Here is a 22,250-nt window from a genome sequence, read left to right on the forward strand (position 1 = left end):
TGTGTGTGTGTTTGTGTTTTGTGTGCCTGCACTGTGTGGCCCACCTCGATGTCTCGGATCAGGAGCTGCGTCGGCGTTTCCACAGGCGATTTGGTATCAATGATTTTCTGGATGGCGCAGGCCCAGTGCACGGCCTCATTGAAATGCTTGGTGAACAGCCTGTAGCAGTGTGCTCTCCCATAAACTGTAATGCTCCAGTAACCTGCGGGGAATCACACACATACGCAAGCAAAATTCACATTCATCCATATATCTGAATTCAAAATGGTTAATGACACACAATACACCTTTTTTGTTTTGTCATTTAAAATGTCAGGATATACTTGAGGTCATGACAATCAAAAATCTCAAAATTTGAGAATATTACATAAAGATATTTTGCTTTTTATAACCAGAGGCTAAAGGTATAAACATTAGGATTAAAAAACGGTATTGAAATAAACGACAAAGCATATTTTTATTGATATTGTAATACTTTTTGACATGTCTGTAGACCATTAAACCATCAATGTACGCCTGGAATTAGAAAGCGCTCTTTGTAAATCGTGTCCACAGCCAAAACCAACAATACAATCTGCACATTATCTCACAGTGTCATTTAATTAAGAAAAAAAAGAACAATAATGTCCTTTTTATATTTGACAACCTGCATATTGGCCAAGACTCTCTTTCCTCCACTTCCTCTCTCAGTTTCACTGAGGATCAGAGGTCAGCTTGTGGAGGAACCTCAGACCACACCAAAACCAAAAGAAACAACAGTTATTCTGCAGACGTGTTCCTGTCAAGCCCTTATTCATTGGACAATACGCAATAAAAGTGAATAAAGCGCCACGCTTCCCCCTCGTGTAGAGGAAGTTTTAGACGTGCCCCAGACAGCATAACATAATCTGCAGCCCCACGGCTGTTATCAGCCTTTCCTGCTACGTGACTTCGCACCATGTTCCTCCTCCTGAAGTACAAACCCAACATATGGAGGTATTTCAACTGTAATCACAAGTAGGGTGCTAATTGTTTATTTTGAACCTGAGAGGAGCCTCTAAATTACTGTTGTAAAGGCTTAATGACACAAAAAAAAAAAAGAGCTCTTGAAGGATGTGACTTTTATATGACAAGAGGAACACATAGCTGTTTGGAAATGAAACAGAAGGGACTGTTGGATGCACACTTCTGTTCAGAAAAATCCCCTGGCATATTGAGTGAGTAGGAATTATATATGGCTTTTGGTTTCGGCATTTTAAGTGGTTTGCTGATGTCAGCAGTGGCTAAATCCTGTCCACTGATGGACGGACAGGCAAGCGTGCATGTGAGAGGATGAGACATGCAAACTCATCCTGGTGACCTTCCCCGTACAGCAGACACTTTCCTTTTAGTTAGTTACGCCTTTTGTTTCCTGCATCCGCGAGGGAGAAGGGAGATCCCCCCGGAGATTACAGAAATGAGAGGTTTGTAGCCCAACCTTGGGTCAAGTTTGGAACTTCCCAAACAGGAAGGGACGAGGGCCGACAGCAGATTACCGACACACGCTGAGTTTAGAAAAAAAAAAAAAAAGAAGAAATTCCCAGGAACTTTTAAAAATGTCACTTCACCATGAAGGGGATAACCACAGGTCTGACTGGATTTCACAGAAATTAAGGGCATGTATACATAGCTGTGAGTCGGCTGTGCCTCAGGCCAGACTTGTGTGCTTGTGTCCACTCACCTGTCTCCTTGTACGTCTGCTTGTCTGGCCAGATGACGGAGCAGAGGTTGGTGAGCACCAACGTGCCCAGTCTGCGGGCGCCTTTCTCCGACCCCATGTAATAGTCGAGCGAGTCCTGGCTCAGCACAAACCAGTACCGACGCTGCTTGATCCACTTGCCTCGCACCTCTAGTAACAGCCAACCTTAAAATAGGACGCACGCACACACACACACACACACACACACACACACACACACACACACACACACACACACACACACACACACACACACACACACACACACACACACACACACACACACACACACACACACACACACACACACGCACACACACACGCACACACACAGAGTGGATCATGTGACGAGCCAACCTCAGAACGAAGCAACATGTGCCGTAATTGACTGGCAACAGAAACAAATCTGTTTTTAAAGCTGATTACTCAGCCATTCACTTACACTTACCAGATCCCACCCAGAAATTTGGATGTTGTGTACAACAGAAATAAAAGCAGGATGCAACATTTCATAAATCAACTTTGTATTCACAATAGACCAAATATCAGATGTTAAATTTGAATTTCATGGCACCAACACAGCACGGATACAGTCACGGAGACAAAGGTAAAGAGATGTTATGAAGAGATGTGTTTCTTCATACAATCTGACGCAGAGGACAACAATCTCGAATCATTAAGTGCTATCTTAGGGTAAAAAGATGAATTAAGAGTCCTCAAAGTTCTGGTTAAGTTCTGATCTGAAGGTCTGTTAGGGTCTGTTTACATGAAAAGATGAAGAGATTTAAACTAGCCTACATCCTCGAGCATCCTCTTTCCTGCAGAATTCCATAAAGAAAATGCACATTCACCTCGAGGAACTGATGCTTTTTTAGGGTGCAAAGGGTAGTGACGCTAAAACGCTTCTGTTCATTCACTTTGCATAGCTCTAAGTATTAACAATCAACTGCTGACATCTAATTTTTTGAGTTTAAAGTTCTTGTTTTACACTTGAGAATCAACTCAGATGGTAGCATTTCCTAAACAATAAAGTTAAAGTAACCAGTACCGCCATCAGTACACTCGAGTCCAGCATGAGATCCATTTTTTACTTTCCCTACTTGCCACAAGAATAGTGGAAAACACAAAAATCTGAATTACACACACCAAGACAGACATCTGCCTTTAAAAAGCTCTGTGGGCTCGGTTGGTGACGACTTCAGCCATTGCCGCGACACCACATCTCCATTAAGAATAAACCTAAAGCTATGTAATTGTTGGGGTCGAGATGAGCGGATAAAAATGCATCCAGATAATAGCACACGCTTTATAGGTAGCGTTCAGCCAACGTAATTACCCCGTCAGAGGTTGACAGAGTGAGGAGAGAGAGAGAGAGAGAGAGAGAGAGAGAGATACTGTAACAGTGTGACAGAATCAGACAAAGACTTGCTCAGAGGCATGACTGCTGGTCTCGTCGCCACAATGCAAGACTCTTGTGTTCAAACTTCTGAGGGACTTTAAAATGACTGCACCAGCAGAGAGCCACTTGTTCACAAAGCGGGGGCTTCTTACCCCCCTCGGCTATGCGTGCAAATCGTCCCACATACGTATTTAATCCCAGAGTAGATAAATTAACTACTTTAGTAAAGCTCCGTCTCGGTGCTGGCCGGAGGGAATCTGGCACAGGAGGATTGAAGAGTGCTGGCAGGAGGGTCAGAGTTTATCCAGAGGGCTGATGGGGAGTGATTAACAAGAACACCTGGACCAATATAAAGCTGAGTGGGGCTGCAGAGGGGGGCAGGGCAGCGCCAGATACGGGTAATGTCACTTACAGGCGGCAGGGTTGGAGAAGTTGCACTACAGCAGTTTAGTGATCGCTTTAGATTCTAGTTGCATTTTATCACGATGTTGTGTCACAGGTTGATCAAACTTCTCTTTAACACACATCAAGCATGTGACTTCTCATCAAATACTTTTGCTCGCCAGAGCTGGGAAATGGAGATATGGAGGCTTTGGGGAATTCACATTAACAGAGCAGAGCTTTCAGCTCTCAGGTTTTGCGTCTCAGTTCAGGAGGTTAACTCTGTCTAAACCATTAATACCCGATTGAAAAGTTGAGGCTGCCTCTGGTCACACTGGACCATTTTCTCAGTTATGCTGCCCTAGGTTTAGAGTGGAAATCTGATTCCAGGCACTTCTCTCTTCACCTTACTTATATCTGTATGCATGTTACTAACTTTGTCTATGTATTACTATAAAAAAAGAGCCCTAAAATATAACTTTTTGCCCATGTTCTCTTCATTAAAGGAAGGATTGTGCTCATTATTAGAAGGGAAGCAGGAACTTGGTAGCTATTTTTTTTTTTTCAGGATTGGCCAAAGCGCAGATGTGGTGCGAGCTGTTCATGTGACTGCATATGGCTTGTGACTGCTTTTAAAGCAACAATTAGGCAATATACCCTCAGCTTTCAAACCCCGTGAAAACAGTAATGACGCCACGCCAGCATCCCTACTTCCTCTGTGGTCAGAAAGCTGCGTGCCACCTGTCAGCCGGCGCTCATTTCAACAGCATCACTCTTCCCCCTGCTCACACCCGCCTCCTATTTACTTTCCTCTGCTCTATTTCTCCTCTCTCTCTCTCTCCATGTTTTTTTTATCCCTGCCTCACAGTGGTTTTCCCAGGCAGTCGAAGATACCACTGTCTCGCTTCTGCTGTGAAATGAAAAAAAAAAGAAAAAAAAAAAAGAGAGCGAGGAGGGGATAAGGACTTGGACTGCCAGGCTATGTTTTCTCCCATATATGATATAAGTAGCAGCCTTGAACTCGCCATAAACCCACCCAGTATAGCCCAAAGTAAAAACCCTGTAGGTACTTAACACCACCTCGGGGGGGGGGGGGGGGGGGGGGGCATCAAACCCAACGTGAAATGGATAAATAAAACTCATGAGGTAAACTGGGCTGAGCTCGCTGACAGACGGCAGCGTCAGACAAGCCAACCGGGCACGCCACTGCCACCCCGACGCCCTGTCACAGACTCTGGACGTCCCACAGACGCCGCTCTCTAAAGCGACGGGGTAACGAGGAAAGCCACAAACGGGAGAGACGGAGAATAGAGGGAGAATAGAGCAAGAGACTCCACGGACCCCCTGTGCCCCCCTCCCGTGGACTTCCATCTGGATCCCATCTCCGCGGCCTGCTAATGTCTCCCCCGGGGGCCACGGCTCGCCCTTAATTTGTTTCATTTGTGACCTGTGACCCCTCAGTGCCCTCCCCCCTCAAACATAGACTGAGAAAACAATCTCTCTCTGTGCATTTTCATCTTTCTGCTGAAAGCCTGCTGTCACTGACTGAGTACTCAGTGCGTGTTCCATAGATTTACCTGCAAATCACATTAGGATTGAATGTGAGCAGTACAAATATCACAAAAAGAAAAAAAACAAAACACTAAGAAACTTTACACAAAACTAAAAAAAAATCAACTACACATTTTTCAAAAGCAGCCAGGTTATTATTATTATTATTATTATGACTGCTGCATCAATTTATTGGTATTTCATCAACACAAATAAATAGAATGGAAAACTGATTGATATATATGTTTTCAAATCTTTGCGTGCAAGACACTCAGAGTTAACTCTTGATGATATCCGACAGATCCAACGCGAGGTTACTGGAGCATGAGTGACTGAATCATGTGAGGAGTCATTTTCACTGGAAATCAACAAAGGTATGTCAATAATCCAATGTGGACATCTAGCTTTACGATTCATCCTCGCATCACCACTCTATATCTGCAATGTTGGTGTCCTATTTTAGATACGGGGGCGACATTCACCCCGCGTAGCCTCAGGCTATCCTGCCAGAGAAAAAGAAAGGGACAAGGGAGGAGAGACCATAATGGAGTCACTCTTGAAAACATAGTCTAGTGCAGCGTATAGAGAAAAGTGAGAGGGATTATCTAACACCCCAAGGTGCCCCGCTGTGATTGTGTGGTCTAGTGAAGTGTAGCGACCGATGATGATGATGATGATGATGATGAGGTGCAATAGCTCAGATCTGGCACGATGGCAGCTCAAAGGAAACCAGCTGTCCTGGTATTTTGGAGGGAAACCCTCCTCTTGTAACGGTGAGAGTTGGGGCAGCACTGCGAGGGAGGGGCTCTCGCTGAGGGCGCATGGTAACTGCTGTCAGAATTAGGCAATGAGACTGTCGCCGCTCCAAACAGGACGTAACATATCCCAGCGCTGGCATATTCCCGCTCCAGTTCAGTAGCAGGCCAAGACAGAAAAAAAACAATTAAAATGCACGAGAATATCCTCTGAGATCATTCCTCAAAAGCATCAAACACGCGTGATGGGGCTCATGATGCCAGGAGCGAACCTTGACTTAAATACACACACATGGAGGGAGGGAGGAGGTGAGCCACAAAGAAAGAGGCTGGCTGCAGGAGCTCTGACACGAGACAATCAGCCCCGTGAAATCTACACCGACAACAAGAAACAGCAGCAGAGAGGGTTTATTTATTAACTGGAAACCAGATCACAGTTGCTACTAGACATTTGTTTTTTTGTACCTACTGCTCTACAGTTAAATTCCTGGGTTTGTAAAATAAAAAGTCAAATGCACCATAGTGAAATACAAATGTACACAATAAAAAAAAGTGGATCAAACAAAGTTCGGACTTTACATTTTGACTTCTAAAAAGACTGACAATCAACATTTTTTAATGATTATTTGCCAATTCAACAACAAAATATATTACTTTGTCACAATGTGAGAATACGGTAGCGTGTGTATTTCCCACAGCACCTTACTTTTCTTATTGATTAAGCATCAAAACATCCTGTTTGATTGGGAACAAATGAACCCTTTGCATATCCACGTGTGCATGTCAAGCAGAATATATATAAATACCTCAGTAAATTGTCCTTCTGGGAGCTTTATTCACTATATCATAATGACTATAGTTGAAAGCTCATATTTCTATTTGTTTTCCCAGTACTTTTACTTCAGCGAAGTCTGTGTTTTTTGTTAACTGACTTCAGCATGGCAGTCTCATAACTGACGGCACAGGTACAGATCTTCAAATCAAGGGATCGATGACAGTGATGTGATTTTCCGTGTGTGTGCTGCAGAAGTGACACTCACCTTTGACCAGCACCTCGGGGTCCTCCTCCAGGCCCATCTTACTCTTCTCAATGATCAGGCTCTTCATCTCGTCAGGCGCTTCAGAAACAGTATGCCTGTGAGGAGGAGTGGATGGAGAATGTAAATAACTCGGCTTCCCTCTCAACTCGAGCGTTCTCCTCGCCGCTCCCTCCTATTGGACAGCTAATTGCCCCAGACACATGGTTGGCTCTAACCAAGAGCCCTCTCTCCTTCATGAGGCTCCGTGCCAAATTCTGATGTGGGGGGGGTACTCGAAGAAGTGCCACAAATATCTGCCCTCCCTAGCAGCACGCAAGCCCACAACACATACTGATGTCTGCCACGCTGCCGCGGACAGCTCGTCCCTCTTTTATCACTCTGACCGGTGAGCCGAGTGGGCGACTGAAAATAAACGTGACACCGGCGACGCCGGGCTGACTCCCGGCCAGCCGGCTCACGCTGGTCCCGGGGAAGAGAGAGAAGGTTCACAGGGTCACAGCCTCGGGTAGTTAAAACAGTACACATCAAAAACATCTGTAAAGCGCTGCTCGCTCTTCGTCTCTTTAATGCCCCGCCATCTGATTGGTTAGTCCTGTGAGCAAACTGAGTGCTGCTATCGCAAGTCAAGGACCAATTCCAGCCAATTGGAACTGTGTGTGTTTTATCTCTCCTCGCTTGTTTATCTGATTACTTGTTTATTTCCTCTACTCCTCTGGGTGAGTAGTATCTGAAGTTTAGGTGACAAACGGCTTCTTCCTTCCTGTCCTCCTCTTCCTCCTCCTCCTCCTCCCCCTCCCCCTCCTGGTGGGATCACAGCTCAGGAAATGAATGGAGCAGTCCCTCCCACTGTTATTTGGCCTCGTTGTTACCTGTGGCTGATTTATGTAGTTATTGATCTGTTGAATCCAGAAGGTTCCTCCTTATGGTACGTAGCGATAATCAATGAGTCCAAATATAGCCTTATCTGCTTCGACTCAGCTTACACGAGCCATTTCCTCTCTTCATGCGTGACCCGATCCTGTCGATATCACGGTTTGTCTGGGTGACCTCTGTGCCATGACTTCTCATATGGAGACTATCACGCGTCTTCTCTCCATATGAGGCTGTTGAGTCCAGCCGACTGGCATCTCTAATTCGAGCTAATGTCCAGACACTGTGAAACTCTATATGGAGGGCCAATTCTTCTATATGTGTGTATAAACTGGTCTGGGGCATCACCAGAAAGCTTAAGACTCCGGAGCTCTGTCACATTACACTCTGTTATGTTGTTTAACTAAGCCTGCTCGCCTGCGACTGCAGCAGCCTGCAGGGGCCTCGTCAGTACGCAGACCCCACTTAAAGGCATTAAAATAAACACAGAAATGTGAGGACACCTCTTATATGAGGTTGTTAATAACCAGTGCTACATCACGGAGACATTCCCGCTGCCCCGATGAGACAGAGGTGGGATCTACAGAAAAAAAAACCACAGCCAGAGATCAGTATGTAGACGGCTGTAAACAGGGCATGTAAATATTAAATGACAGGGATTACCGTCTGCTATTGTTTCAGCGTCTCAATTCCGAATTAGCCGGGTCCGGTTTGACCTTCTAACCGACCGGTGCAACCACCAGCAGGATTCAAGTCGGTCATTGACTGAATTTCAGTTTCAGGCCATTATTGCTGTGGTGCAGTACTCAGATCCAAAGCAGAATAAGAAAAGATTGCGTGCTAGTTGGGTTTGTTTTGCACTCGCAATTTCATTTTCACATCAGACCATGACATGTCAACACAGGCCACGCTCGGTGAAAATTCTGCCAAAAACTCTCAAATCTTCCACAACCATCTTGTGTGCAGATCCTAATGCACTTGAGGAATTATTATGTATTCGTACCAGCTGGGAGCTCACCAAGACATAAACAGCAGAAAGGCCTCCCAGTATCTCCACTGCACACACAGCAAATGCAGATCCCAATCTTCAGCATGTAAATAACACCAGCGCATGCGTTGATATGCAAATCCCATGAATTCATTATTTACTCAGAAAAGACACTATAAAACATATCAGATGTTGGAAGTGAAATATTTTATCGTCTCATTAAAAATATGACAAAAGCAACAATAGGCTGGGAATGATAATAGTGATATTAAAAAAAACTGATTAAAGCTTATTAGCAATAGCTGAGTAACACGGCAGGGTATCAAAAGAGCATTTTGGAGAAGCAGACTCATTCTGATATGTCATCTGAATACTTTTTGCCAAACTAGCACATAAATTAGATTTTCTGCCAGTCACAGGACTCTTTACATCTTTCACCAAACAAGTCAGCTTCAGGGATAAAATGGTTTATATTGATGTAAGGCCTCCGACATGAAGGTGAAGTGATTAAAAACACATTAACTTGAGAATAACAAAGGGCTGGTGAAACCACTGTGGTTGGACAAAGAATATCATCGAGCCTCCTGCAACCAGTTACCATTTTAACCTTTTGACACGACAATCTTTCAGCTGAAAAGGCTTTGTTTTCACGCCGAGCCACTAGTGGGTGCTGCTGTTGGTTTTTGTAATGAAGCCACACACACATGCAGGAAGAGAACAACAAGTTGGTATTACAGTGACTCTCATCTAGATAACTATCAAGTCCCATCAGAATCTGGACTGGGAGTCATGACACTCTGGAGGCCACCACTGTTGTTATTGTCCATCTACTTGAGCACGTGCAGAAGAACTATTTATTACGGCCGCATTGCACATACGCAGTAGCTGTGTTTCATTAATGTTGCGTTTATTTCCCCCAGTTTGCACGACGACAGACTTGGAGCTTTGTCAAAACGTTCCATCTTGTGGCAGTTTCCAAAAAGTTGCATTTTCAGTGGTTTCAAGCACCATCGTCATGTAAACAAAAACCCAAAATGCAACAAAAGTTTTGCATTTTCACGACACCTTAATGTCTGTCAGTTTAGGCAGTTACTGCCTTTTAGTTTGCGCACGTGTGGCAGTCGCCATGCAAACACCTTGTTGTCGATCTTAATAGACAAAACTCTTTATCTATTTCACAATGCTGGATTATTATCCTATTATTATTCTCATTATCATTATTATGCATTGTGGTTTCAGATATGAGATCATGAAAGGCTTCCAACAATTGGAGCTAAGGTAACGTGGACCAGACAATGCACTCCGTTTGCAGCTGTGGTAAATACACGCTGAAATTAAAGATCCACAAACTGTATAAAAAGGTAGTTTCCTGTGGTTCAAAGGGAATAAAAGACAACTGATTAAAAAAGAAAATCCCTAGTGTTGTTCAGGGTGAATGTCTGAGCCTTGTTGATGTGGGAGCTTTGGGTCTCCACAGCTGTCCAGCAGCCCTACAACCCCAACCCAGCCTCCGCCCCCGCCCCCGCCCCCTGCCCCCCTTTCTACCTCCCTCGCATTCCCAGAAGCTCCGGCAGAGGTTGGATGGTGGGGCCTTTAGCGGGCAACTTCCTGTGGAGCGCAGGAAACAATTTGACATGGGGATTAGACAGTACGAAGAACAGAGCGACGCACATCCACAAATGGCACCCCTCTCTCTCTCTTTTTTTTCTTCCCCTTAAGGACTAAACATCAGGCGCTCCAGAGGAGGAGCATCATTTTAATGTCCGGTGGGAAAAAAACAAAACAACATTTGCTCTGATTTGAAATGGATAAATGCTAGAGTAGCATTACGATTAGCTTTTAAGTTCATGGAAGTAAAAGTGCAGATGAGAAAACAGACTTTTGGGGAGTGAAAAGAATTTAGATCAGAGCAGGAGAGAGAGAAGGGAAGTTGCAAAAATAAAGAGTGATTTATGAGCGGAAAAAAACCCATTTCCCTGCATGCATATAACCACAGATATTGCATGCAACAGCAAATCTAAAGCACATATTAACTTTTTGTGCAGTTGCCTCTGTAACAACATCTGTCTTTCATGCTGAAGTGAAAGGCCACGTCGTCTACAGCCAGCGAGGCCTTAAGATATGGTGGCATGTGGCTGGCAATGAGTCAAACTGTTCAGTTCAGATTTAACCACCACTATTTGTCAATACATGCATGCCGTGTTTCCCCCTGCTCTGTCAATTTCACAGGTGATTCTTCATATGTCTTTGATTTCGTTAAATACAGTAAATAACAATAATTAGAAAAAATTCCACACACACGCACACATATTCGTTTCCTGCATACCAGGTCAACTGTCATATACTGAAGCTGTGATCATTACTGGAGCTTTTTCTACCTGCTCATTTGAAAACCTGTTTCGCTGCTTTTCTTGTGGGCTGTTAAGAATGACACATGTTAACAGTCGAGTGGCGGAAAAATGTCAAGCTGTTCCACAACTGACTCCACTTTTAAACTGTGACATTATTGTACCAAGCTGACAAACACATATATTACAAGCCTGTATTATTAAGTCAAACACAGGTAATAGACGTTCCCACCCTGTGGTCAGGTCGAATTAGGTGAATATTTGCTGAAAACACGAGGCGATGGAAGTCTGTGCAAAAAACACTTCAAGGTAGAGGTGTCAAACATAAGGCCCGTGGACCAAAAATGGCCCGCAAGAGGCTCCAATCCGGCCAAAACACCAAGCAAATGGTAAAATAAAAAATAAAAAACACTGAGACTCAAGCTGAGATATCGGTGATGCTGCCATGAAAGATAGCAAACTGCTCAAAGTCATGCTGTCAAGGTGAATTTGTAAAAGCATGCATAGTATGGATCAGCTATAGGAGAACATTTTTGCACATTTCACGGTACTTGGCAGAGGAAAGCTTCATTAAAATTTGCTTTATGTTGAGCTTGTAGTCATTTTTTAGAAGTAATTGTTTTCTTTTGCAAAAATATAGACATTTTCATCACGTATACTCTGCACCACAACAAAAACAAAAATTGAAAGTTTAAATTTAAAGGTTATTATGGCACTACTTTAAGGTCTCCCTTCCTTCTCACGGCCCCTCTCTTTGCCCCGCCCTTTGGGTGGGTTCAACATAACACACAAGAGAATCAGGGCGGTATCAGTCATGCACACGCCAACAAAGGCCTCAAGAGACGTCAAATCGGCCAAATCGGGCGAGTTATAATGTGTAGTTGCCACTACCTCAGCGCACCTTTATTTAGTGTGGAGCAATACATGCAATTATTGCTTGTAACGACTCTTTACGTGGCACTGGCCCTATCCACTGCTGCGTTAATGTCATATCATTCCAGGCTATAATTACAATCAATTCAGTCAGAATTGCATTTTTTACTCGTTATAATTCCAGATTTGTGAATTACTGAGAAGTAGAAAAACAGAGTGAACAAATACAGCATTAGTTCATCAAATTGTCATAAAAAATAAAATTTGAGCTTGAAAATATTTAGCATTTTATTTATATATTATAGTTTCGTAGAATTATGAATTTGCTAATACTGGGTGGACTTCCTGCCAAACCCATCAAGTGGATGCATTGATTTCTTCAAATCAACAGCATGTATAGTATATATACACTAGTCCTCCACAGTGTAGAAGGTTCGCCCTAATTAATGAGTAGATGAGTTTTCATGGTGACACACTTAAAGCCGGCTGGGTAAACCGTTCAATGAGTCGATTACTCTGCGTCTGGTGGCTGCTGCTGGAACGATGAGCAATTGATTTCAGTCCAGGGTCTAATCATGAAGCCGAGACACTAATTAAAGTTAGAAAAAGCGGCGCCCTTGCTGTCGGGCTCGAACGACCGCAGCAGAAACATGTCCCGGCTTCCAAAACGAGTCCTTGAACAAGTGGATATGCAGGAAGAGCGATCGGTTAGCTCAGATGGGTGCAGCAGCAGGTAACATCTGAGGTTCAGGAGGATGAATTTACTTTTCATTTGGACGATGAAATTGTTGATATTTTTCATCCAAACACACATTTATGGGTCAAAATGTTTCTTGAAGAATGATAAAAGTATATTTTTTTGTCCAAACTCACAAGTGTGACAGTTATGACAGTTGCTGACTATATATAAAGGCTTACCAGACATTCAGAGAGTTTTGTTGTTTATTGGCTGTGGCCCAGCCTCTTAACAATAATATCTAATCTTATAAACTGGAACACATTGGGAAGTCCAGCATTCACCCATCCACATTTAGAAAACTCATTGTTAGAGGACAATCTGCGATATCTTTGACAATTAAAAAAATAAAAAATACAGCAAGTTAGACTGTAGAAGTCAGTAATCATAGATTCTCTCTTTTTCTCCATCCAGTCTTGATCCCCTCCCCCACCGCTGACTGCATGGGCCTCTGGCTGAAACTGGGCTGGTGGGAAAATGGGAATGTGGTGATTAAGACTGGGCCTATATGACCTCCCAGCTAAAAATACACTGTTTACTCAAGACCACTGCCAAGAAACTCTGGACTAGGCAGAGGGAAAGGAGAAAAGTCATGTTTTGAGACCAGAGGAGGAGGGGTGTGTGACAGGAAGTCTGAGTTTGTGCCTTGGCGAATCGAGCGTGTGCTGTCAGCAAGAAATCCTACAATACGGGTACGAAGACGAGCGAGTGAGTTTAGTCTGAATGAAGTCATTCTGATTGTGAAACGTGGAGGGTGCGAGTCAAAACCTTCTATTTCTGTTTGATGCTGCGAACGCGGCCGGTTTGTGATGACTGGACGGGTGACGGACAGGACGACAGACATCCAGACAGGCAATTAGCAGGGGCCCACTACTGAGCTTTATGCAAACACCCGCTTGTTTCATGCACACACACACCCTCTCTTTTTCTCTTACGCATACATTCACACACACACAGGAAGCACAATACTAAACACCGAGGCCATTACTGCCACACAGCTCGCATAAAGACACGTCCAACGTCAGGAGACGAATAGGGAAGCTGATGACAAAGCAGAGGGAACAGATCGTGAGATGGAAGTTCTCAAGTGTCACCTTTCTTTTTGGTACAGTTTGTTCTCAGCCACGAGAGTGAGGGTGTGAAAAGATAGTGATGATGTAAGACGGAGCCGAGCGTGAGCACATGATGCCGACGGGACAGGAGAGGCATGTCCATCACCCAGAGCTCCAGTAACAGGCCTGGAAGAGAATCTGGTGCAAACACACATTTGTCCCGCATCTTGTCAGGATGCTAAAAACTGCACCATCAGATTTGTCACTGTAGTTATACAAGTTATAGATCTAGTCAGCTGAATGGCTTTTCTCTTTGCTTTACCTATTTAATTGAATTCTACTCATGAAATTACCTTTTCTGTCTCTTGATTAGTTTTCTTTGCTTGATCCACTGCTTCCAGTGCACAGAGGCATTATTTTACTCATTTCTGTGGATCCTCCAATAATGCTGGTAAAACTCTTAGTATTACTCAAGGTATTTACCATTTCACTGTCTCAACATAGATTATGCATTCATGCGTCGATGCAAACATGCAATGACTGTTTGTTGACCCTTTTCTGTTGAAAGTGATTGGGTCATTTGTATGTATGCATGTCTGAAGCATGTCCAGACATGCCCGCCTGCTTACATGTTGCTGCAGTGCTTATAGTCTGTTTACACTGGAAATTAATCTTTTCAAACCATTTTTATTATCTGTTACAGGTGGGGTTTTTTTTCATATCAGTTACAGTATATTTATTATTGTCATGTCAAACAAAAGCCCCAAACACATTGGAATCTTACGTTTTGTGCTACGTGTAAACGGGGCCTCAGACATGTACCCACCGCCCTGTGTGGCAGGATCTATCTTCCTCCTTCATCACATGAGGCCAACAGCGTCACAAATGATCAGCCTCAGTCCGGCAGAACGAATCCCCTCTGTTCATCACGTCACATCAGAACTATAGCTCAGTATAAAACCTTTTATCTCTATTTTCAAACAATTAAAATATATAAAAAAAAAAAATTAGGAAGTAATCCAGTGTTGCGTGCTACATTAAGCGAAACATGATATGGCACATCACAGTGTTCCGACCTACAGTATCAGACCTTGATTTGGCTTTCCCCTCACACATGTGAAAATCTGGGTGTGTCTGCTCATTGGCCAGGTAATGACCAAGGACCCTGCTCTCTAATCTCTGCACCCTGCCTGATGATTACAGCCAGGCTTTCAACACACTCCCTTTAGAACCAGCAGTTAATTATGCCATGTGGCCCGGGGCCACCTCCACTATGCCGTCGAAGCGACATACACACACGCACGAGGCACACCTCTTCTGGGAGTGCTGCTGAGGTACGACTGAGTCACCCTGTCCTGTCCTCACTTCTTTCCTTCCTTCTTTCTCTCCAGAGAGCGTCCAGATACAACAGGTCCTGTATGACCGCGACAGAACGGGCCCTATTTCAGCACACCTACCCACTTCCTGAGGCAGCTCTATTTCTGTTAAGAGCCGTCGCAGACCCTCATCTATTCATTTGTGGTGCATTATATGTCCTACAAGTCGTGCTTTGTGACTCACCGCCTGTGATTCGGCAGATGTACAGTAAAGATTGTGGACGAGGGGGGGAAGCAGGGGCAAGATAAGGGCACGATGCCAGAGATAGAGTGGAGCAGCGCCTGGCTACATCACTGTCTGAGATCACAGCCATGCACTAATAGTCTGGATCAAGCCCTCCATGAATCACTGCTTTTCATTGTCACTTGCATTCACTTGTAAACCACATGACCATTTGAATTTCATTACATGTGGGATGCATAGTGGCTCCTCAGTACGCAGCCTACAAACTCACAACGTAATTGGATTTGTTGATGTGGAAGATGGGGAGAGTTAGCCTGACATTACAGGTTTGCTCACCATTGTATAGGCATTTAGGTCACCTCGAAGATTGACATATTGGCAGATGTAGCCTCGAATGACAGCTGCGCTATAACCTCCACAACAATCAAGAGTTTACCAAGCCATGGCTGACTTACAATGGGCACAATGTGAGTAACTGAAGTGCAACTGCAGCTGGGAAATGTCCAATTATCTGCCAATATCCATGTGACACTATACCATTCGCTTGCAAACTCGTGAGGAGAAGCTCATGAGGTACGGCAGAGGAAGTGAGAAATCAACTGTATACCACTAAATCTGCCTGAGAACAAATTTAAAAAAAATCCACAACCCTCAGAGGAACTACATATGAAAAAGAGGGAACTACTAGTTCCCTCTTGTTGCGGGGGAGAAACTTTTTCTTTCTCTTTTCTTACCCATTTGTCCCATTGGCTGTGCGTGTTGGCTGAGAAACAGTCACCTCAGCTGGAGTCTGTCAACAGAAGAGAGAGAGAAAAGGGTAAATAGACGATAATGTAACACAAACAGAAGTTTATCCTGCGAACCAGTGCACAGGTTGGAGCAATCCCTCAATGGTTTGCCTTCAGTGGCCATGTTACAGTGGAGCATGGAATCGTTGCTGGCAGCCTCAGCACATAGCTGCACTGTTCCTGTAATGCTTGGCTTTCACTTGCAAGGGGGTAAAGCTGGTGGGGAGAAATATGGCATTCAAAACAGGATAGTTTAATGTAAGAGATGGGAACACAGGGATCTTTTGTGCGAAAGCTGTTTGCACCCTGATCATCACAACCTCAAATATTTTTATTCAACAATTTCTCCAACAGAGTTAACCTAAAAATAACCTCGGTTTTATAGATTGCGCTGAAGAAACGGGAGCAACTGTCTTCAACTAGATAGTTAGAAATGCTAAAACCTCAGGGGGGAAAACCAGCTCTTTTTCTTGTAAAAGCGATTATGTATAATGTGGATTATGTGACAAACACAGCTATAAATCTTGATCCCGAGCCAAATATGAGAGAACTGCATCCAGCGAATGTATTAAATTGCGTGCATGCTTCTTGGACACAAGCTTTGTGTGGAAATTGGAGTTAGTGCTGCCACTAACTTCCATTGGCTGACATGTAAAATCTAATTTCATGGGTGGAACAATGAACTTTTCATACCAGGACTCCCCCTGTTAAACAGAAGATGGGAGAGGATGTGTCCTTTCAAAGTGCCCTGGACCCTGGCTTCCCAACCTGACCTTGGAAAACCCCATCAGACATCAGAGCTCGCCTGTGTGCAGTTTGGACCGATTGCCTGGTGTGCAGAGCGGCCCTGTGTGTCCCCGCGGCCTGACTTGTTGCCTCTGTGAACCACAGCCTTGAGCCAGCTTCTGCGGCTGCCGCGGCCCAACTCGGGGGTGTTGGCCTACCTGAAACACTATCCAGGTCAGCTCTGGGCCCCCTCACAGTTCATACACCACACTTTACTACTGGGCAAACTATCCTAAGTATAGCCATGGCCCCACAAAAACAGTCCACCTCTTCTTTTTAGATGGCTCCAAAATAACAAAGAAAACATGAACTGCAAATTTATAGGTCCGTTTGTAAGCTGCGCGTGCGTGTGTGTGTGTGTGTGGGTGTGTGTGTGTGTGCATGTGTGGGTGTGTGACAGATGGACTCTGAGTGCAAACGGGAAAGATGAAGGTTTGGATGATGAAATTTCAGTAATGTTTAACTCAGAGGAGGTATTGTAAATGTCAAACCAGACAGACAAAAAAAAAAAAAAACCTGAACAGTGTCATAAAGTTACTCATCAATGGAATAGAGTGTGTATGATAATTCCCTATCCTTGCCCATAACTGTACAGTAAATGATTCAGCCAAGCCAGAATCCCTCAAGGATAAATCGATACAGACAGCCATGACCAAAAAACAGCAGATCAACTCCAGTCACATCAAAAATGAGAGAAATAAACCAATATTCTTTCAATATAAACTTATAGGCTGATCAAGAAACTATGCGACAGGTAGATGGAGTCAGAATACTTTGAGTCAACCTTCAGAAACTCCAGAAATTCACAGAAGACGAGCAGTCCAATAAGAGTTATTGGGCTGTGGGATGAGGAATAAGGATAGCGTGCGACGCAGAGCCCTGGCAGAAAATCTCTTTTGGACGGGCAAGGGATGAATCACTCCAGTCTCGAAAGGAGCATGGAGCGAAAAGAGGGAAAGATGCCGTGATGTGTTCGTTCCGTAGCCGACTTCCGTTCTCGCTTTCCCCTAGTCCTCGCTCTCTTTTCTCTCTCCCTTCAGCTCTCCTGGGAGGCTGAGTAACCAGGAGGAAATGCTTGGGCTCAGCCAGTGTCGGCCTGAGGACCAGATGTGTGGCCTGGAGGTGGTGAGGCAGAGACGCAACGGAAACCAAATATAAACCAGCGTACCGTGACACCTCTGAAGGCAGCAGTGATGGTTAATGGGACCCGCTCTCGGCGAAGCTTGGACTGTGCCCGTTTGTTCCACGTTCACGGGATCCACTGCAGTGCTACACAGTCCACGCTTACTACGGCTCGGGCCCAAACACTCTGCGGTGGTAGTTTATTGGTAAACGTGACTTCACATTGCATAAAACTCAATAAAGGTTTCAGTGGAAACATGGAAAGGAGAAAGAATGACGGATGTCCTGAACTAAAATTAGTTCCTCGCTGTCCCAACACTGGAGGCATTCAGCTCAGGGTGACTGTTTGGGCAGCTGTTGAAGAGCAGTTTCTTTGAATGAGGACTGTAAACATCAAGGAAAAAGGTCCTAACATGGCCCTGTGCACTCCAAGGCCAAGCCTTCACTGGCGTCAGCGCTGACTCACGATTCCAACCTCAGTGTGAAGAGTCCTGGCGAGAAGTGGCGTGTCACCTACGGTTTTGGTACTATTGGCGCGACACAGCGTGGCGTCCTCCCCGACAGGTTGCGCTGCGTTGCGTGGCATTCCCTGGCAACATGTCGGAGGAGGTTTTTAGGAGACTCCACCAGGCGGGTCACCGTGGTCAACCCGGGCAGGGAGCTGGACAGAGGGCCACTAAACAGCATATTTGAGTATTCTGAAGCGGTGCTCACACGGAGGTCTGACTCGCTGTCTACAAGCGTGAGTGAATGTAGCCCAGAGTAAATGATGGGCCGTAGTCCTGAGGGCCTTTCCCCTCAAGCCATCTTCAACCTACCTCCACCCTACCCCACCCCCTCTGCTGACACTATGGAAAGCCAAACACTATCAGCTCAATCTGTTTATTCTGTGGGGAGGGGCTACAGGCAGTGCAACAGTTGTTCTGTTGTCAAATATTGGAGAGCTGATGCTATTGGCTACGAATTATTGGTCCAACCTCAGCAACTGACATGGAAATTCAGTTGTCTGCACTAAGCGGCGACACGGACACAGAGAATGAAGGATTTGCTGAAGTGAATCATTTGCCCGCAGGAAACAAAAGATCAATAGTGGACGACTCCACACAATCTGGGTGGGTTTATTCTGAGGAGGGCAAGTTTAGCCCGAGTGAATAATTCACAGCTTTTGGTTGCTCGAAAAATACAAGGCCAAATGCAACAATCAATAGGGCGAGTCCATCTATCAAGCCCTTATCTGCCAAACCAAACAACCCTAATCATGTGTCAAAGATCGACTGTTTCTCAAATGAAATATATCAAGTAGACACATATTTAACCGCTATTTCAATATAAGAACACGCTAATTAATATTGATGTGGATGAATAAAGGAAGTCATGACTTTAAACATTAAATTGAATATTGCTGTTGCAACGAGCGTAGAAAAAACATTCACCGCTACACATAATAAAGAATCATTTACATTCACGTGTTTCCACATTCAGCTTTCAAATAGATTTTATTTAATCATTAAATAAACTTTTTTTGGCGCCCACTATGATAGTTTTGGGTAGCTTTTGTACCATTTGCCTGGTGCTCATGGTCCACTGGTTCGGCTATAATCCAGTGAAAGGGCCCTTCATCTTCTCTGATCACAAGGATTGAAAGTGGCAGCACTGACTTCAGAAGGCTTGGCTCAACACGCACAGACTGATAGCGAATGACTAACAAAATCAAACATAGTTAGACTTTATTATAGCTATGCTACCACAGTTTTCCACAATCCAATCACTGTCCGGGTTAACATCTGTACATATCAGTGAATACGGTCAATGTTGACGTCAGTGATGTTACTTTTTAAAAAATGAACCATGTTGACGACTTCCATGAGAGCTGGGTTGGGATCTGGACTTCACATGTGCAACTTTAGTGAGTTAAAACTGGCAGGTTTTGTCAACATTTATCTTTATAGGAAAGAAATTTTCATCCAACAGTCCATTTGTTTCTTTGAACGATCTGCAATTCAATGAAACACATCAACCACATACAATTTGGCACCCAGAGCACAGTTTCATTCTCATGACAGCCTGGGAAGGAACACAACCTCTGTGTCTCACTTCAGAAAGCCATCAGGCAATTCCATTGGGACAGGTCGCAGCGATCTTGTATTGATTGCAGATTTAAAGCACAGTTAGGTTCTTTTGACCCCCGATGGGGAACCAGATGGTACATTATGACCACGGTAGGCTGTGCACACCACCTATCTGGATAACCCCGAACAACAGATGTTGCTGTTATCTGCTGGCTGTTGGAACACCGTTAGACTCCTGTTGGGCAAGTAACCGTGCAAAACGTTTCTGGTCGCATTGTTGTCATGCAAATGCATGCTGTGGTGTTGCACTGGTTGGTTGCAAGCACACAAAAGGGCCAATAACAGATAAGCTAGATAACCAGGTGGCTTTAAGTAGTATTACCTTTATCTGCAGAACTACACTGCTGATGCAACACTTATCTTAGCTGCACATAATACCTATACAACACAACACCAATTTAGTTTACACTGCAGTTAAAGGCAAAATCATGTGAAAGTTGTCCTTACGAAAGTAAGTCTGATGTGTGTATTGGAAAGAAGTCCATGAAAAAATCATTTTACAGTGGGTTATTCTAAGACAGTGTAGCTAAAGAATTGCACGTTGGGTTATACAGAAAGGGCCTACCTCGATTCAAAGCAACAATGCCCCCTCACAAGTGGGTGGACAATGCTGAACTCTCTCTGGCTGATCAGATGACTAACATTACAGAGAAGACAAGGCCACTGTCTTTACTTGCAATCTAGCAGATAGAGGCCAAATACACGGGGACGGGTCAACACACTGAGCTTTACAGCTTGCGTCTGAGCGTGCACGTGTGAATGTTATTGCTCAATGTTGCATATAAAACCGTGCAAAATTCAAACTTAGTGGAACATAGTGCGGATATAGGGTTTCACCATGCAAACACACGATTCCCACAAAGTTAGCAGCTTACACCGGCTGCTTTTATTATCATAAATCCTGATCAGAATTTACTTTGTAAGAAAAAGCAATTTTGCACAAACTGCATAAAGGTGTAATTACAGTCCTGAAGCCGCTCAACTTATATGGTGTGCAATGCAATCACTGACTGACACTACAAGTGTGCAGAGAGAAGCAGTGTGGTGCAGGTGGAGAGCCGTTTACCCGTCCATTGGGAGTCAAGTCCTCCTTGTTGCGCAACTCAAACGACTCTTCCTCCTCTTTCTCCCCATAGTCCCGTCCGAGCAAGCTGAAGCCCTGTCTGCAGCACAGAAACCAGCAAACTCCTTGCAAAGGCATTCAAATGGGGTTATGTGCGCCGGGTCGTGCAGCCCAGGTCGGTGAAGTTAACAGCCGCCGAGTCGCCTCGGCTGCAAGTGAGTCCAGGAGCTGCTGCGTAGGAGCAGAGCGCCTCTCCTCTCCATAGAGACCCAGCAAACAGGAGGAGGATGGGGAATTCAAGATTATTCTGTCATGTCTGCCACGGAGAGTGAGACATGTCCATACTCTAACGAAACCAACAAGAGATTTAAAAAAGAAAAAGAAGAAGAAAAAAAAAGAAGAAAGAAAGAAATCCTCCGGCCTCCAGATGCTTTCTGTGGTGTTCCTGTTTGGACTATCATAGAACAAAAAGAAAAAACAAAAACACTTCACACAGAAACACCAAAGCTCTATGTGTCTGAGAAAAGCGGCTCTGTTAAGTCTATATATATTTTTCTTTCTCCTGTCCTGCGCTCAGTAACGTGAGAGCGCACCTTCGCCGCGCAGCGACCGACTTGTGAGTTTGAACAAAAGCGTGGAGACGGGATAGTAGAGCCAGGCGAGGCCACGCCCGTTCAGCGCAGATCCTCGCCTGCCATTGGCTGAGCGCACACACTCCCCGGAGTGACCCGCCTCTGGCCACGCCCCCTCCGCACTGACAAGCGCATCACATGTCCGGATGACAGTAATGGAATAATCCAAAGCAGCAGATGGATCCATAATACTCAATCTGTAGGACTCATCAGGTCAGAACGTTTCAATGTGTGGTATGAAAGCACAACCCCACACCCACACCCCTCAACTCCCTCTTGTCTCGTGCCAAATACTAATTTATGAATGTTGGATTTCAAATTTTTTATACTGTGGCATACTGTTTATTGGTAAATACTTTTAAGTTCCATGAAATTCAACTGTTTTCCTGCAAGTACCACTCTTTGAATTTAAATTCTGCCACTGTTATTACACACGTCTGGAGCAGTGATTCCCAACCTT

General features: G+C 44.5%; 1 protein-coding gene across 1 annotated transcript in view; it reads right to left on the minus strand.

Moving 5' to 3' along the window:
• The window catches only part of plekhh3 (pleckstrin homology, MyTH4 and FERM domain containing H3), a 35,648-nt gene extending 13,899 nt beyond the window's left edge, over nucleotides 1-21,749 (minus strand). Inside the window, exons 1-5 of the mRNA XM_080488576.1 lie at nucleotides 21,162-21,749; nucleotides 16,005-16,060; nucleotides 6,844-6,938; nucleotides 1,700-1,882; nucleotides 45-202 (exon numbers count right to left, since the gene is read on the minus strand). Of these exons, the coding sequence (XP_080344702.1) occupies nucleotides 45-202; nucleotides 1,700-1,882; nucleotides 6,844-6,938; nucleotides 16,005-16,060; nucleotides 21,162-21,296 (627 nt within the window). The 5' untranslated portion in view covers nucleotides 21,297-21,749. The remainder of the gene's footprint in view (nucleotides 1-44; nucleotides 203-1,699; nucleotides 1,883-6,843; nucleotides 6,939-16,004; nucleotides 16,061-21,161) is intronic.
• Nucleotides 21,750-22,250: the final 501 nt, after the last annotated feature.

This window comes from Lipophrys pholis (assembly GCF_963383615.2).
Source record: "Lipophrys pholis genome assembly, chromosome: 19".
Classification (NCBI taxonomy): Eukaryota; Metazoa; Chordata; class Actinopteri; order Blenniiformes; family Blenniidae; genus Lipophrys; species Lipophrys pholis.